Source organism: Scyliorhinus torazame, chromosome 2 (assembly GCF_047496885.1).
Source record: "Scyliorhinus torazame isolate Kashiwa2021f chromosome 2, sScyTor2.1, whole genome shotgun sequence".
Lineage (NCBI taxonomy): Eukaryota > Metazoa > Chordata > Chondrichthyes > Carcharhiniformes > Scyliorhinidae > Scyliorhinus > Scyliorhinus torazame.
In genome coordinates, this window is record NC_092708.1 from 359451860 (window position 1) to 359467037 (window position 15178).

The 15178-nt window shown below is 41.7% G+C and overlaps 2 protein-coding genes across 4 annotated transcripts in view; one reads left to right on the top strand and one right to left on the bottom strand.

Annotated features, from left to right (window-relative positions):
- Nucleotides 1-470: 470 nt before the first annotated feature.
- Nucleotides 471-9057, bottom strand: LOC140403974 (NADH dehydrogenase [ubiquinone] 1 beta subcomplex subunit 1-like). Of its 2 annotated transcripts, none has more exons than XM_072492284.1 (3): nucleotides 8969-9057; nucleotides 5243-5383; nucleotides 471-829 (listed from the first exon to the last, which is right to left on the bottom strand). In XM_072492284.1, the coding sequence occupies exons 2-3, from the start codon at nucleotides 5377-5379 to the stop codon at nucleotides 793-795; spliced, it is 174 nt and encodes a 57-aa protein (XP_072348385.1). In that variant the 5' UTR covers nucleotides 5380-5383; nucleotides 8969-9057; the 3' UTR covers nucleotides 471-792. The 2 variants fall into 2 exon arrangements, with proteins under 2 accessions (XP_072348385.1, XP_072348393.1); XM_072492292.1 differs by lacking the exon at nucleotides 8969-9057 and adding an exon at nucleotides 8750-8936.
- Nucleotides 8562-15178, top strand: part of cpsf2 (cleavage and polyadenylation specific factor 2) — a 29636-nt gene continuing 23019 nt past the window's right edge. Inside the window, exons 1-2 of one of the 2 annotated variants that reach the window (XM_072492270.1) lie at nucleotides 8562-8579; nucleotides 12868-13078. In XM_072492270.1, coding sequence (XP_072348371.1) covers nucleotides 12930-13078 — 149 coding nt within the window. In that variant the 5' untranslated portion in view covers nucleotides 8562-8579; nucleotides 12868-12929. Of the gene's footprint in view, nucleotides 8580-9094; nucleotides 9234-12867; nucleotides 13079-15178 lie in introns of those variants that run through there. The other variant, XM_072492262.1, reaches the window with a different exon arrangement.

Here is a 15178-nt window from a genome sequence, read left to right on the forward strand (position 1 = left end):
ATGGTTTTCAGCACTGAGCCTCACATTTATTTATGGTGGGAGGGGAAGAAAGGGCAATAGGAAACCAGCTATTGAACCAGAAGGTGCTTCCCATTTAGACTCATGCAGTGAGCATGTGCCATTATGACACTGCCTACCCTATTTCCACCATTTTCTGTTTTCATTTCAAATTTAAAATGAGTTTACTCAAAAGCTTACTAACAATCTCGTAAAGCAATTAAGCTGCTGAAATGTTGCAGCATTAATTCCACTCCAGGATTCACAAAGATATTAGTCAGGATCAGGAGAACAATCAACAGCTCAAAATTGTAGATACACAAATGAAATCTCCACTACAAGCATAATGATCACTTTGGATTGATTGAAATATTTATATGTTTCCCTTGTCAATTCCAACGGCAAAAAAATTGAAAAGGTATAAATCCATGTCCTACCATTCCATATTTAAATTTAAAAGTAAAGATTTGAAATAAATATAATGTAAGGTTTATTGAGTCTGACATACAACTTGCGTACATCAAGTTAATGAAACAAATACAATGAACTATTTGCCATGCCTTTTTAAATTTTATATTCCAATGATTGGCAAATTTTAGGACTTTAAACCAATTATCTGTTACATGAAGATAAGCCGATTTTGTGAAAGATCAAATTTTAATAGAACAAAACAGCATCATTCAAATAAACTTTCACTGGATCCCTAATTGAGGACATGTCAAAACAAAAACTGACATTGGACTTTTTTGTAAATGCAAAACAGTTCCTTGTTTTCTCAGCATGGCTTTCAGCTCTTCACTTCCACGTAGTTTCTTCACCTGGTTTCAATTCTCTACAAAGAAAAGATAATGCAATTAATTAAAATATACAAGTTTGACCACAGAAGTAGCTAAATAGATTTTTCATTTTACTCACTTCCCTCATTATTCAAAGTTCAGCTATTCGATGATCACCAGTCTCCTTATCAAATATGATATTTTCCATTACTGTCCTTGTTCTTATTTTTCTGTTACATCTTCCACCTGTGGACACTATGCTTCTTAAATATTTCAATTCTTGCATTGTTCTAGTTCTTTTCAGTCTATGAATATTTCTTGGTGACTTTGAGATGTGTTACTTTGGTTCTGCCAATGTTCACTTTCATTCCAACGTCCATCCCTGTTGTTACTAGTCTATCCAATAGTTCATATAACCATTCTTTTGTGCTTGCTACAAGTGCTTTGTCATCTGCAAATCTAACTGATGTTATTCTTGCCAGATGCTATGACTTCAAAAGCTTCTTAAATCATTGCTTCTGCAAAGACATTAAAAAGGACTGGTGATAAAACATCCATGTTAAACTCCTCTTCCAATTACATATGTTTCGGACTACCTGTCGGCTATTCTCACTGCTGCTGTTCGACCCATGGGCAGATTTATTATGAGTCATCTCTCCCTCGGTTTACTCCAACGTAACACTGTCAACAGCTTAATTCAAAAATTGAGTGCTTTTTCAAAATCTACAAAACAAACATAATTACTGTCCGACTGCATTCACTCATTAATCTTATAATGCCGATCATTTATCTTGTCCCCCTTCCTCCCTGGAATCCAAACTGGTTATCACTGAAGTAACTCTGTGCTTTCCCATTCCCTATATGTTGCAATTCTCAATATAATCTTTGATGCAAGGATAGACACAGGGCTGGTTTAGCTCAGTGAGTTAGACAGCTGGTTTGTAATGCAGAACAAGGCCAGCAGCGCGGGTTCAATTCCTGTGCCGGCTGAGAATTCTGAATTCTCCCTCTGTGTACCCGAACAGGCACCGGAATGTGGCGACTAGGGGCTTTTCATAACTTCATTACAGTAAGCCTACTTGTGACAATAAAAAGATTATTATAATCAGAATCACTGTAGGAAAATCAGAACATCAGCATGCCTCTGGCTCCTTGCTAAAGGTGATCAATATTGTCTGTATGAAGTACTCTGGTCACTTTCTTGATAAGTAAATCTGTATCTTTGCAAAACTTAATAACATTGATGTTACATTCGTTTGCATGTTTTTAATTGATTTTGCAGATATTTAATCAATTCTAGCCTCATTTCCAGTTTGTATCTCATTTATTGCTGCTCTTATCTCTAGTATTTCTGATCCAATTAAATCGGTGTCAATTTCTCCTTCTAGCTCAATGTTTGCAAGTTCCTGGGCAGCACGGAAGGGCAGTGATTAGCACTGCTGCCTCATGGCGCTGAGGACCCGGGTTCGATTCAGGCCCCGGATCACTGGCTGGGTGGAGTTTGCACATTCTACCTGTGTCTGCGTGGGTCTCACCCCCACAACCCAAAGATGTGCAGGGTAGGTGGATTGGCCACACAAAATTGGCCCTTAATTGGAAAAAACGAATTGGATACTCTAAATTAAAAAATGTTTCCAAATTTCTTTTTTTTTTGCAAACCATTCTTCAATATGTTTCTTCCATGTTTTTTCTTCATCAGGACATGATAGAATTGAAGAACTAATTGATCAGGAGAGTGAAAGAGATATTGTTTACAGGAGATTGGAACAGTATGGTTGGAGGAGGAAGAGATGACAAAGAAGCAGATTTGGAAAAAGAAATGAATTACACCAATATCTGGTAGATTTTTGTAGAAGAACATGAATCATGATCAAATACGTGGTTTAATACACAGTGAAAATATTTAGCGATATTAGAAGCTTTAATTGGACTACATGATGATGAAACAAATTTATAGGAATAGCATTAAGAACTTATTAGCTCAGTCAGGAGCCAACACAATATCTAATCATAATCTTGAAAAATGAAACAGTATTCTGAGCAAAAATCGCTGGAACCTAGAAAGGCTGAAATAATTAAATGAAGAATTTGTAAATTAAATGAAGAATTTAGAAGTGAAGTAAACAAAGTACTAGCTAGAAAAGATAAGGATACCACCAGCACAAATGTGCAATGTAAACAGATTAAAGAGTATGTCGAGGAAGAAGGTGCAAATAGTACACGGTTTTTAAGAGGAAAAGGGATCAATAATAATAATCATCTTTATTACTGTCACAAGTAGGCTTACATTAAGACTGCAATGAAGTTACTGTGAAAATCCCCGAGTCGCCACACTACAGGCCCTGTTCGGGTACAGAGGGAGAATTCAGAATGTCCCATTCACCCAACAAGCCAAGCACGTCTTTCGGGATTTGTGGGAGGAAACCGGAGCATCCGGAGGAAACCCACACAGACACGGGAAGAATGTGCTGACTCCATACAGACAGTGACCCAAGCTGGGAATCGAACCCAGTTCCCTCACGCTGTGAAGGAACAGTGCTAACCACTATGCTACTGTGTCGCCCTCAAAAAACCATGAGTTGCAATGTTGCAAAAACAAGAGACATTGTAAGAATACCAATTCTTATTTAATGAAACAAGAAAAACGGAAAAAGCACAAGAACAATGGTTAATAGAGCAGTGAGATGTATTTGAAAAATTGGGTCAACTAGGAAGGGTAGACATCAAGTTTGCAAAAGCAAAGAAGACCAGTGGCACTCAAACTAAAGAACTGAAACTAACAATAGGAACGAAGGATGGTGTTTCGTCAGCCAACCCAGATTAAATACGAAAAAGATGAAAGGGGCACATTAAACAACTTTTGCAAAAAAAAAAGAAAAAACTGAAATGATTGAGCCAGAAGACGACAGTAATGTTGACAGGGCTGAGTACAGTTTGTCAGGATTTATATGTCAAAACCCTTTCTTTCCATCAGTGTTTTATTTATTTATTTATTTATTTTTAAACGCAACCTGGGAACTTCGTAATGATGACTTTACTGACCGTCTCACTAAAACCCCAAGACTTCCCTCGTGTTCTTTTATTGCAAGATGATTTGAGTATGGGGTAAATATGTCTTCACTCAATTATGTAGAGCCTTGATGAGACCACACCTGAATAGTGTTTGGAGATTTGGTCTCATTATCTAAGGAAAGATGTATTTGCCAGAAAGTACAATGCAGGTTCACTAAATTAATTCCTGGGATGGAGAGATTGTCCTATGAGGAAAAATTAAATAGACTGGGTCTTTATTCACTGGAATTTAAACATATATAATTCTTACAGAGCTCAACAGGGTAGATGTAGGAAGGATGCTGTTTCCCTTGGCTGGAGGTGATCTAGAACCACGGGCACAGTCTCAGAATAAGGGGCAGGTAATTTAGGACTGAGTTGAAGAGGAATTGCTTCACTCAGTGGGTGGTGAATCTTTGGAATTCCCGGCCCCAGAGGGTGTAGAGACTGAGATCGATAGATTTCTGCATATTAAAAACATCAAAGGATACTGGAATAATGCAGGAAAATGATGTTGAAAAGAGGATCAACCACAATCTCATTGAATGAAGAGGGCAATGGCCTACTCCTGCCCCCATTTCTTACGTTCCAAGACCTCAAGTACATTTCTATTTTGTACATAATCCATACCAACTCTAATCCATACCAACTCTATCAAATCTCAGAATCTTACATCTATCTATATTTAATCATATCTGCTACATTAATTAAACCCACTCCTTTGTTCTTTTCCCACTGCCCTACATTTCTTTCATATTTAAGTGCATATGCTCTTTGAAAGCTACTATTAAATCCGTTTCCACCACTTTTTCAGGCAATGCATTCCAGATCATGACCGTTGAGTAAAAAAATAGTTCTCACTACCCTCCTGTCCTTTTCACCAATTATCTTAAATTTGTCTCTTCTGGTTATTGGCCCTCTTTCGAGTGGAAACTATTTTTTCTTATCTGCTCTATCAAAACTGGACATAATTTTGACAATCTTTACTAAAATATCCCTATAAACATCCTTGCCTCAAGGAAATTAATCTCAGTTTCTCCAGTCTTTCCAAATACCTGAATATTCTCATCCATGGTACCATTCAAGTAAATTTCCTCTGCACCTTCTCCAAGACCTTTCTAAACGTCCTTTCTAAAGCGGAGTACCCAGAATTGGACAGAAGTCTAAACAATTGGTCCATATTTTCCTTTCCCTCAAGCAGACATTATTACATAGAAGAGCATGTTAAGCCAACCATAAACATTGAGATTTGTCGATGGTTGGCAAAATGAAGTTTACATTATTTATTTTGTTAAACTTTTCAATCACTCACTGAATGATACTCATTACGATTGATACAGTTTTGCATTAAAATATTAAATTATCAGGCTTTTGCAGCCACATAAATTATGGAATCAAACTGTAAATGTCATACTCACCGTTTATATAATAAACTTTTGTTTCTGAATGCAGTAAGTTTACTATCATTTCTTCTATCAAGATAACATCCCAATACAAAACCCAGAGGGACAAGGATATTGGGCCAAAGCTCACGTACAAGGTTAACCAGACTCATTATGCTGAGAGAAGGAAAGAAAAAAAAAAAAAGCTGTTTAATACATAAATTCCTGTTGAAAAGGGGCTGTATTCTTACTGACATAGGCATAGCTACCCATTACTTTGGTCAGATGGAGCTTCTGATAATTTGACTTTTACTCCAAATAAGTAGGTGTCAAAGGAGCCCGAGCTGTGCACAGGTTTGCTAGTTGTAAGGACCTGTGCGAAAGTGGTACTCATTCACTTCATTCATAATTGATGCAGAAAATGACAAACAAGGAAGGCAGTCTGAATTGAAATGATGCATTTGAGTAAATTACGGCACTAGAGCCAGAATCATGTCGTCTGCGAATATTTTAGCACCAGGTTCCCCATGAACATTGTGTGCGTATATAGAGAGGCGGTGCCTATCCGGCTGCACTCCAGTCAAGTATCGGGTGGCACTCCTCACCAACCGGTGTCGGCTATCCCAGGCCAACAAGTGATCCGCGGCGCTAGGGGTATCGTTACTTTTAGGCGGGATTCTGACTTAGAGGCGTTCAGTCATAATCCCACAGATGGTAGCTTTGCACCATTGGCTCCTCAGCCAAGCACATACACCAAATCTCTGAACCTGTTAGGATTAATTATCTTCAACAGTAAAATGTTAGCATTGTGATAGCTTAACCATAGAACTAAATAGTTGGCTAGTTCCAATAAATAAGTTCTAACGTGGCACGGTAGCACAGTGGGTAGCACTGTTGCTTCACAGAGCCAGGGTCCAAGGTTCGATTCCTGGGGCTTGGGTCACTGTCTGTGCAGAGTCTGCACGTTCTCCATTTCCTCCGGTTTCCTCCCACAAGTCCCAAAAGAAGTGCGGTTAGGTAATTTGGACATTCTGAATTCTTCCTCTGTGTACCCAAACTGGCGCCGGAATATGGCGAGTAGGGGTTTTTCACAGTAACTTTATTGCAGTGTTAATGTAAGCCTACTTGTGACAATAAAGATTATTATTAAAACTGAAACAGGAAAGAAAAGCCACCCTTTACAAAGTAAAACACTTGCACAGAAGTCAAAGTTAAAAGGCCATTCAATCATAACTCAAACTCACTACAAGGGATACATTAGAAAAACTGAAATATAGAATCCATAAGATCCTCAAGCCACTGATGAGGTAACTAAAGAATCCAAAATGCGAAAAAATGTTCAGATAATGTTGCAATCGTCCCAGGGAAATATTTGTTTCTCACTTGTTAGCTTTCCCTTCGTTGTGCACTATTTTCTGGGGTGGGGAGCTGTGAGCCTCTGGGTCACATAAGCATGGACAGAAAAAAGGCCATGTGGTCCACCAGACCAGGTCTTTTTAAAAGATCTGATAGATACAGATTATTTCAATAGTTTTGAGGGATCTAGCACAGGGAGACATACTGTAAAATTCAACAGAAGAGATTTAAGTAAAGAACGTGCATTTATATAGAGCCTTTCACAAAACGAGAATGCTGCCAAGCATTTTACAGCTTATACCTTAAGTATAGCCACTGTTGCATTCTAGGCATCACAGCAACCAATTTGTATGCATCCTGGGTCCAAACAATGCAGCGAGATAAGGCAGGTTATCTTATTTTTGCTAACGTTGGGTGAAGAATAAATATTCGCTGGACAATAAGCAGCAAGGGAAATTTCTTCACAAAGAATTACAAAGCTGAGGAATTTTTCAAGGTTAGTAGTTGAGGCAGAAACAATGCCAACATTCAAAATTCAACAATCAAGGAAAAGGACTATTAGTCTCAAACAGATGTGTTTGCGTAGAGGGGCAGAATTTTAATTCCTATCTATTACCACCTTTACACAGAAATCAATGGTTAATGGATATTTTCCACAGTGGCGAGATGTAAGAAGTTAAGTCTATCAAAGGATCAAATATATATTTTTCTTCAAGAACAGCAGTATCAATTTTGGGCAATAATTTCGAAAGACTGATGTCAAAGACTCCCCTCCAATCTCTTTTTTGGCCCTCTACATTGAAATATTAATAATGATTTGTTGTAAATTTCCTCTAATGTTCCTCACAAATGTATCAGTTCCCACTTCCCATCATTGAACTCATCCAATATTTATCTACCTAATCGATGAGCTTGTGTGCTATCCAGAAGTTGCTTATATCCCTCCTCATATCTCAGAATGGTTATGGCACAGAAGGAAACTATTTGACTCATTATGGCTGCACTGGCTCTCCAAACGGTCATTGTGGCCTAGTGCCATTCCCCGAGTTTTTTCCCCATGCCCTGCACATTGATTATTTGAATAGAAACATCATATATACTCTTGAATGCCTCAATTAAACCTGCATACACTACACTTCCTTGCAGTGCATTCCAGACTTGAACCACTGGTTGTGTGGAAAAAGGTTTTCCTCACATCGCATTTGCTTCTTTCGAAAACCACTTTAAATCTGTGTCCTCTCGTTGTTGATCCTTCTATGAATGAGAACAGTTTCTCCCCAGCTGTTCTGTCCAGCCCCCTCATGATTTTGAACATCTCTATCAAATCTCCCCGAAAACCACTTTCTCTCCAAGGCGAACAGTCCCAACATTTCCGATCTATCCTCATAACCATTCCTGTAAACCCCTTCTGCGCTCTCTCCAGTCCGTTCACATCCTTCCTATAGTGTGGTGCCCAGAACCAGCACGGTAGCACAGTGGGTAGCACTGTTGCCTCAGAGCGGCAGGGTCGCAGATTCGATTCCTGGCTTGGGTCACTCTCTGTGTGGAGTCTGCACGTTCTCCCTGTGTCTGCGTGGGTTTCCTTCGGGTGCTCCGGTTTCCTCCCACAAGTCCCGAAAGATGTGCTGTTAGGTGAATTGAACATTCTGAAATCTCCTCTGTGAACCTGAACAAGCGCTGGAATGTGGCGACTAGGGGATTTTCACAGTAACTTAATTGTGTAAATGTAAGCCTACTTGTGACATAAAGATTATTATTACCATGCACAATATTCCAGCTGAGGTCTAGTCTCGTGTACAAACTCGGCTTGTACTTTTTTTTTGGGGGGGGGGGGGGGGAGGGGAGGGGAGGGGAGAGAGAGAGAGAGAGAGAGAGATTAGAGTCTCGGTTTAGTTCACTTGGCATGACAGCCGGTTCAAGATGCAGAGCGAGGCTGGCGGCGCGGGTTCAATAAATTCCCGTATCGGCTGAGGTTATTCATGAAGGTTATCCTTCTCAATCTTGCCCTTCGCCTGAGGTATGTTGATCCTCAGGCTAAACCACCCCCAGTCAGCTCTCCCTGTCAAAGGGGAAAGCAGCCTATGGTCACCTGGGACGATGGCAATTTCACCTCACAAGCTCGGCACGATCTCCTATATGCTCTTCATTTCTCAGTTTAAAAACATCTCTGTTCACCTTCAGCCTTACCCGGGTGGCCCTGTCCCTGGTGTGTTTTGGAAGTGGCGCCTGCAAACACATTGACCTTTGCCGAGTCTGCTTAGCCGGGGAGAGAGAAGGAAGGACGGGCAGCGGATCTTGGCCCAGCCCAAGAGCTCGGAGCCAGAGCTCAATCTGCGCCTGCCTCTCGCAGCTGAAGGCCCAGGCCTCCTCCTTCCGTACCCTGACCATGGGGCCTACAGGACTCACCTGCCTTTCGCGGCCCTGCGCCTAAGGCCGTCTCCCCCAACTTCCCTCTGCAACGGACCGGTCCAATCACACCCGGGGGGGGGGGGGGGGTGCGTGTGGAGATGGTGGAGTCCGTTAACCCCTGACCCGGTGACGCAGGGGGGAAAGATGGCGGCCGGGGCAGCGGGAGCCGGTGTGGGGCTGGCGGTGTGAAGAGCAAGCGAGAGGGAGGGAGAAACCGGTCGGGCGCTGGGCCGCCGTAGCCTCGGTGCTTACCTTTAATTCGGTACGTTTTACACTCAGCAGTCAGTTGTCTCAATTGAAACGGCGTGCGTTTAGAGGCTGGATTTAAAAAAAGACTGAAGATTGAGTAGCTTCAGAAATAGGCGGCGATGGGCCGCCCTGCCCTTATTAATTAATAATCCCCACCCAAATGGACGAGACAAGAAGGCGCGTAGAGCGATAGAAAAGACACCGCACGGAAGGGAGCCATTCCGCCCATCTTGTCCATGTTTATCCATCTTCCTGCACCCGGCCCACAGCCCTGCAGCTTTAAGCATTTAAGGTGCAGACCCAGGCACTTTTTAAAAGAGTTTAGCATCTCTGCCTCCACTACCAACTCGGGCAGCGAATTCCAGTCACCCACCACCCTCTATGTTTAAAAAAAAAAGTTTTTCCTTGTGTCCCCTCGAATCCTTCTGCCCTTTTGTTTCTGAACACACAGTAAGAAGTCTTACAACGTCAGGTTAAAGCCCAACAGGTTTGTTTCGAATCACTAGATTTTGGTGCACTGCTCCTTCCTCAGGTGAATGAAGAGGTGGGTTCCAGAAACATAACAAAGTCAAAGATGCAAGACGATACTTTGAATGCAAGTCTTTGCAGGTATTAAGTCCACAGGTCCAGACGGAGCAACTGGAGAGAGGGATAATCACAGGTTAAAGAGTTATGAATTGTCTCAAGCCAGGACAGTTGTAGGATTTCGCAAGCCCAGGCCAGATGGTGGCCAGACCATTTCTGAACGCAGTTAGTTTACCATTTCTTCTTCTATCAAGATCACATCTTCCAGCACATTTTCCAGTCCATGGTTGCCATGTGGTTTGCTTTCAGTTTATTATTTGCATTTGATTTATTGTCACGTGTACCAAGGTACAGTGAAAAGTGTTGTTCTGCGGGCAGCCCAGACAGATCGTTCCATCCATGGAAAAACATAGCACATACGATAAATGCACAATGTAAATACACAGACATCGGGTGATGCATATGGAGTGTAGTACTACTCAGTAGGGAAGATGTGCGGAGAGATCAGTTCAGTCCATCAGAGGGTCATTCAGGAGTCTGGTATCGGCGGGGAAGAAGCTGTTTTTGAACTTGTTGGTGCATGTTCTCAGACTTTTGTATCTCCTGCCCAATGAAAGACGATGTAGGAGAGAATAACCAGGTTGAGTGGTCTTTGATATTCTTGAAAAATGCAACCTGTATGTTGCAGAATTCCCAATAACTCGCACCACAGGGGTTAACAACAGAATTCTAACTTGCCCCTCAAATGGATGAATGTTACACAGTAGGACTTGGTATACAAACTGATTTAAAACTCATACCTGTTGGAAGTTGGAATTAAATGGAAGGTAAAGAATTGTATTGAACAAAAAATCGTAGGGATTTAGCTGCACTGAGGACTTGAGATGCAGATTAGTCGAGTAACAGATACTTTGTTAAGCAGAGTAGAGACTACCAGTCGAGGGACCTAGATCAGAGTAACGCACAGCAGAGCTCTATCAGAGAAGCAAGCTGCTGTGCAGAAAAGGAAATAGAAGTATGTCTATGTCATACACACCCTATAGGTTCTAATCCAAATTAGAGGACCGCCCCACAAAAAGAAAGCTACAGGTCCTGTGTAGTAGTTATCTGCTGGATTTGGCCTATAGTGTTAAAAGCTATAGATTTTGCTTTGGGAGTGTGCATTCTCTGAGTTTAGGAAAGTAGATAGATTCAGATGGGGGAGTGGTAATTTAAGTACACTGTGTAACCGTTATTGTAGTAACTGTAAATGTTTTTTTACTGTTACCTTGTGTTTAAAGTTTAATAAACGTTTTTTTATTTGAATAATTTACAACAAAAATGACCCCTTCATCACCGAGTTTTATCTCTTTTCTCACATTTTTCCCCAAATCGCAGAAATGAATAGTTAAGAACCGGCATACCAAGTTTCTTCTCTGGGATTTGGGGCACCCTGGCTTTGAACATTAGCATGGTTCATAACATACCCTTAAAAGCCAAACTTGCTTATGGTGCAATTGTTTGTCAACCAACTCCCATTCTTAGCCTCTGCTGTAAAACAAAATGCAATAATATGAGAAATCTGCTTATCTTTGTGGGTGAAGAGCATTAAGTACTATTCAGTCGTAAAATTGGGAGGATAATAATCTTTATAATAATCTTTATTATTGTCACTAATAGGCTTACATTAACACTGCAATGAAGTTACTGTGAAAATCCCCTACACTCCGGCGCCTGTTCAGGTACACTGAGGGAGAATTTAAAATGTCCAGTTCGCCTAATGGCACGTCTTTCGGGACTTGTGGGAGGAAACCGGAGCACCCGGAGGAAGCCCACGCAGCCAAGAGGAGAATGTACAGACTCAGCACCGACAGTGACCCAAATGGGAATCGAACCCGGTCCCTAATGCTGTGAAGCAGAAGTGCTAGCTACTGTGCCACCCACTCATTTGCCGGATTTTGAGTCTTGTTTATGAGATTGCGATCAAGAAGTGGCCTGGAGGGCAGCACGGTGGTGCAGTGGTAGTAGCACTGCAGTCTCACAGCGCTGACATCCCAGGTTCGATCCCGGCTCTCGGACACTGTCCGTGTGGAGTTTGCACAGACTCCCCGTATTTGCGTGGGTTTGGCCCCCTCAACCCAAAGATGTGCAAGGTAGGTGAATTGAACACGCTAAATTGCCCCTCAATTTGAAAAAATGAATTGGGTACTCTAAATTTATTTTTTTAAATAAGAAGTGGCCTGGAAGGACAGGGGAAAAGACAAAACAGCAGAAATGTGCCATTTTAAAAAAAATAAAATTTTTTTTTTTTTTTTTTAGAGTAGCCAATTATTTTTCTTTTCCAATTAAGGGGCAATTTAGCGTGGCCAATCCAGCTAACCAGCACATCTTTGGGTTGTGGGGGTGAAACCTACGCTGACACGGCGAGAATGTGCAAACTCCCCACAGACCATGACCCAGGGCCGGGATTCAAACCCGTGTCCTCAGTGTTGCAGTCCCAGTGCTAACCACTGCGCCACATCTCGCCCCTTTTTTTTGAATTGTATATGGAGAAGAAATAATTTAGAAGTACATAGCATGGATTTCAGAAAGGAAAATTGTGCTTGAGAAACAGTTCTTTGAGGAGATGACAGTGTGAATGGGAACAGGCAGTGGATGTTGTGTAAAAGGCCAAGGACCACACACACTACCTTGGAGGGAATGGAGTCCAAATTTGGAATCCACAAAAATAGACATAGTAAATCTGAGGACCAAAGAGCACTGCAAGACAAAATTGTTCAAATGGCAGAGCTGCAAAATAGTGGCAGATGGAGCTTGATGCATGTTGTGGGTGGCACCTTTACTTTGGCCAAAGATGGAGATGAGATTTGGGTGGGGTTCGGTTAAAAGCAGCTCATCACTTCATATGACTCTAAGCATCTAACTGAATATTTGAGAAAATGCTGGAAAATCTCAGCAGGTCTGGCAGCATCTGTAGGGAGAGAAAAGAGCTAACGTTTCGATTCCGATGACTCTTTGTCAATGCTGACAGCTTTTTGCTTCATATGGTTGAGTGCCATATATGCAATGTATTCCGATGTAATTTTGTATGCATTGATCTTCAAATGTCAGTGATGTTATTTTTCCATTTAAATTCTGTATAGATTCTGTGCGTTGACATCTTTCTCAGTTTTGCCAGTGCTAATTGTTTATTTGAAAACGAGCGATGACGTCGATCATCAAACTGACCACCATTTCTGGAGTCCAGGAGGAATCTGCCCTTTGCTATATGCTGCAGGTGGATGAATTCCGCTTTCTTCTTGATTGTGGCTGGGATGAAAGTTTCTCCATGGATATAATTGATGCACTAAAAAAGTAAGCAAAATATTATTTACATGTTTTAATTTATAGATAGATAGCTGAAAACACAGCCTACTGGGTGAAAGAAATTGGGAATGCACAAAAAACATAGTTGGAAGAATGCAAAAGTCTTGGAGGGTCGTAGGGCTGGAGGAGGTTACGGAGATGGGGATGAATGAGACCCAAGGGAGATTTGGAAATTAGGACGATAATTATAAATTTGGGGTGTTGGCTTGGCCAGGACCTGGCACCCATTGTAGGTTGGTGAACACAATCCTGATGGGAGAACATGACTTTGTCTGTGTTTAAAACCGAAATAGCAGAGTTCTGGACAAGCTCAAGTTTACAGAGGTTGGAAGATGGGAGGCTCGTCAGGAAAGCTTTGTAGTAGTCCAATCTAGATGCAGCAGAAGTGTGGACGAGGGTCTCAGCAGCAGTTCAACTGAGGTGGGGTGGGGACAGGTGATAGTATGCAGGTGGATATTGGTGGTCTGGGTGTCGGATTGGATATAGTGTTAAAAGCTCAGCCCAAGATTGAATGGGATGCTATGTTTGCTAATGATTTGAGTCAACCTAAGACAGTGTAAATGGAGTGCTCATGGCATGGGCCAAAAGCAGTATCTTTGGTCTTACAAATGGTTCATTGGAGGAATCTGAGATTGATAAATTCTTATTAGATAAATTTATCCGGAGATATAGGAATGATGGGGAAATGAGGTTGAAGTTCAGATTACCATGATGCAATTGACTAATGGAAGAGGATCAAGGGTCTGACTCTGGTCCACATCACATGTAGCTGGCAACTTTGTGAATATGGGGGTAATAGAACTAATTTGGCACCTGATCCAAATGCCATTTTTCACATTCCAGCTGAGCCAGTGAGTATCTGTAGACCACTCCTTATTAGAGGGGCATCACAGTTGAGAATGATTCAAGCTTTTGTCTATTTTTCAAACATAGTGGACTGGATTCTCCGCCGGCGTGATCCTCTATTTAAGTTTATTCCCTTTATTTATTAAAATCTCCATCTAATTACAATTTCAATAAAAAAATGTTTTTTATATCAGTGGCCTTGCGTAATCGACTATTATAGCTATGACTTTCAATTTTAAAAATCTTGCATTCATTTTGAAGTTGTTTTTCACTGATTCTAGTTTATGTTGTTCGGTTCTATTTTTTTGGTTTAATTTATCGTCACAATCTGGGTATATTTTATCCATATCATACACTATTCCAGTGAGGCCCTGGTGCTTCCTTGGACTCAAATCTTACGTTTCTCCACTAATTCCTTAACTCATCTCCAGGGCTCAAATTTCCAGTGGTCTGTATTATTCAGTATATCACATTGTGTCATGTAAAACTTAATCCATTACTTTCATCAGAAATTTTGAGAAATCGTGTTTCAAAAATCATCAGCTGCAAGTTTACATTTCACTATTTGGTAGTTTTGTTTTATATCTGACCCAAACTTCAAATCTGCAGTTGCTTAAATTTCTTAAAATTGCCATTTTATTGATTGAATTAAAAAAAAATGTATGTAATTAAAGACGTCTTGGGCTGGATTCTCCCAAAATGAGACTATGTCCCCACGCCGGCGTAAAAACGGTGGAGTTTTACTCCTGAAATTCCTATAAAAAAGAACTAATCCAATGCCCTGCAGGGAGCTAGAAGGGACCCGGAGTAATTCTCGCAGCTTTAGCTGCAGATACTGGCCCACGCACCTCCGGTTCGGAGTCTGGGCATGCACACTGCAGCAGCCTCCAGCGGCCGTGCCGAGCTCCATGACGGACTCGGACCGCAGAGTCACACCGAGAAAAGAGACTCCCCCCGATCAGCCGTGCGTTCGAGCCTGAAACAGCGCAGGACTAATCCCCGGCCGCCTATAAAGTCCCCCCCCCCCCCGGTCTCTGATCCTCCTACCCCCGACCAGGGCGGCCGCAGACTGAGTCTGCAGCTGCCACGCCAGCATCCCGACCAGCAATAGGTGGTTAGTTCCACGCCGTCGGGAACTCGGCTGGTCGGGGGTGGAGGATTGCTGGGCGGGCCTCTGGCAATGGTCACCTGATGGCGTGGAGTACTCCGCGGTCTCAGCGATTTTCAGGGCCCGGAGAATCG

What these genes read in the sequence shown, in the direction of transcription:
- LOC140403974 (XM_072492284.1), bottom strand. Translation starts at nt 5,379, where the DNA reads ATGAGTCTGGTTAACCTTGTACGTGAGCTTTGGCCCAATATCCTTGTC. An exon ending in AAAAGTTTATTATATAAACG is followed by an intron (nt 830 to 5,242) that starts GTGAGTATGACA and finishes TTTTCTTTGTAG; the next exon opens with AGAATTGAAACCAGGTGAAG.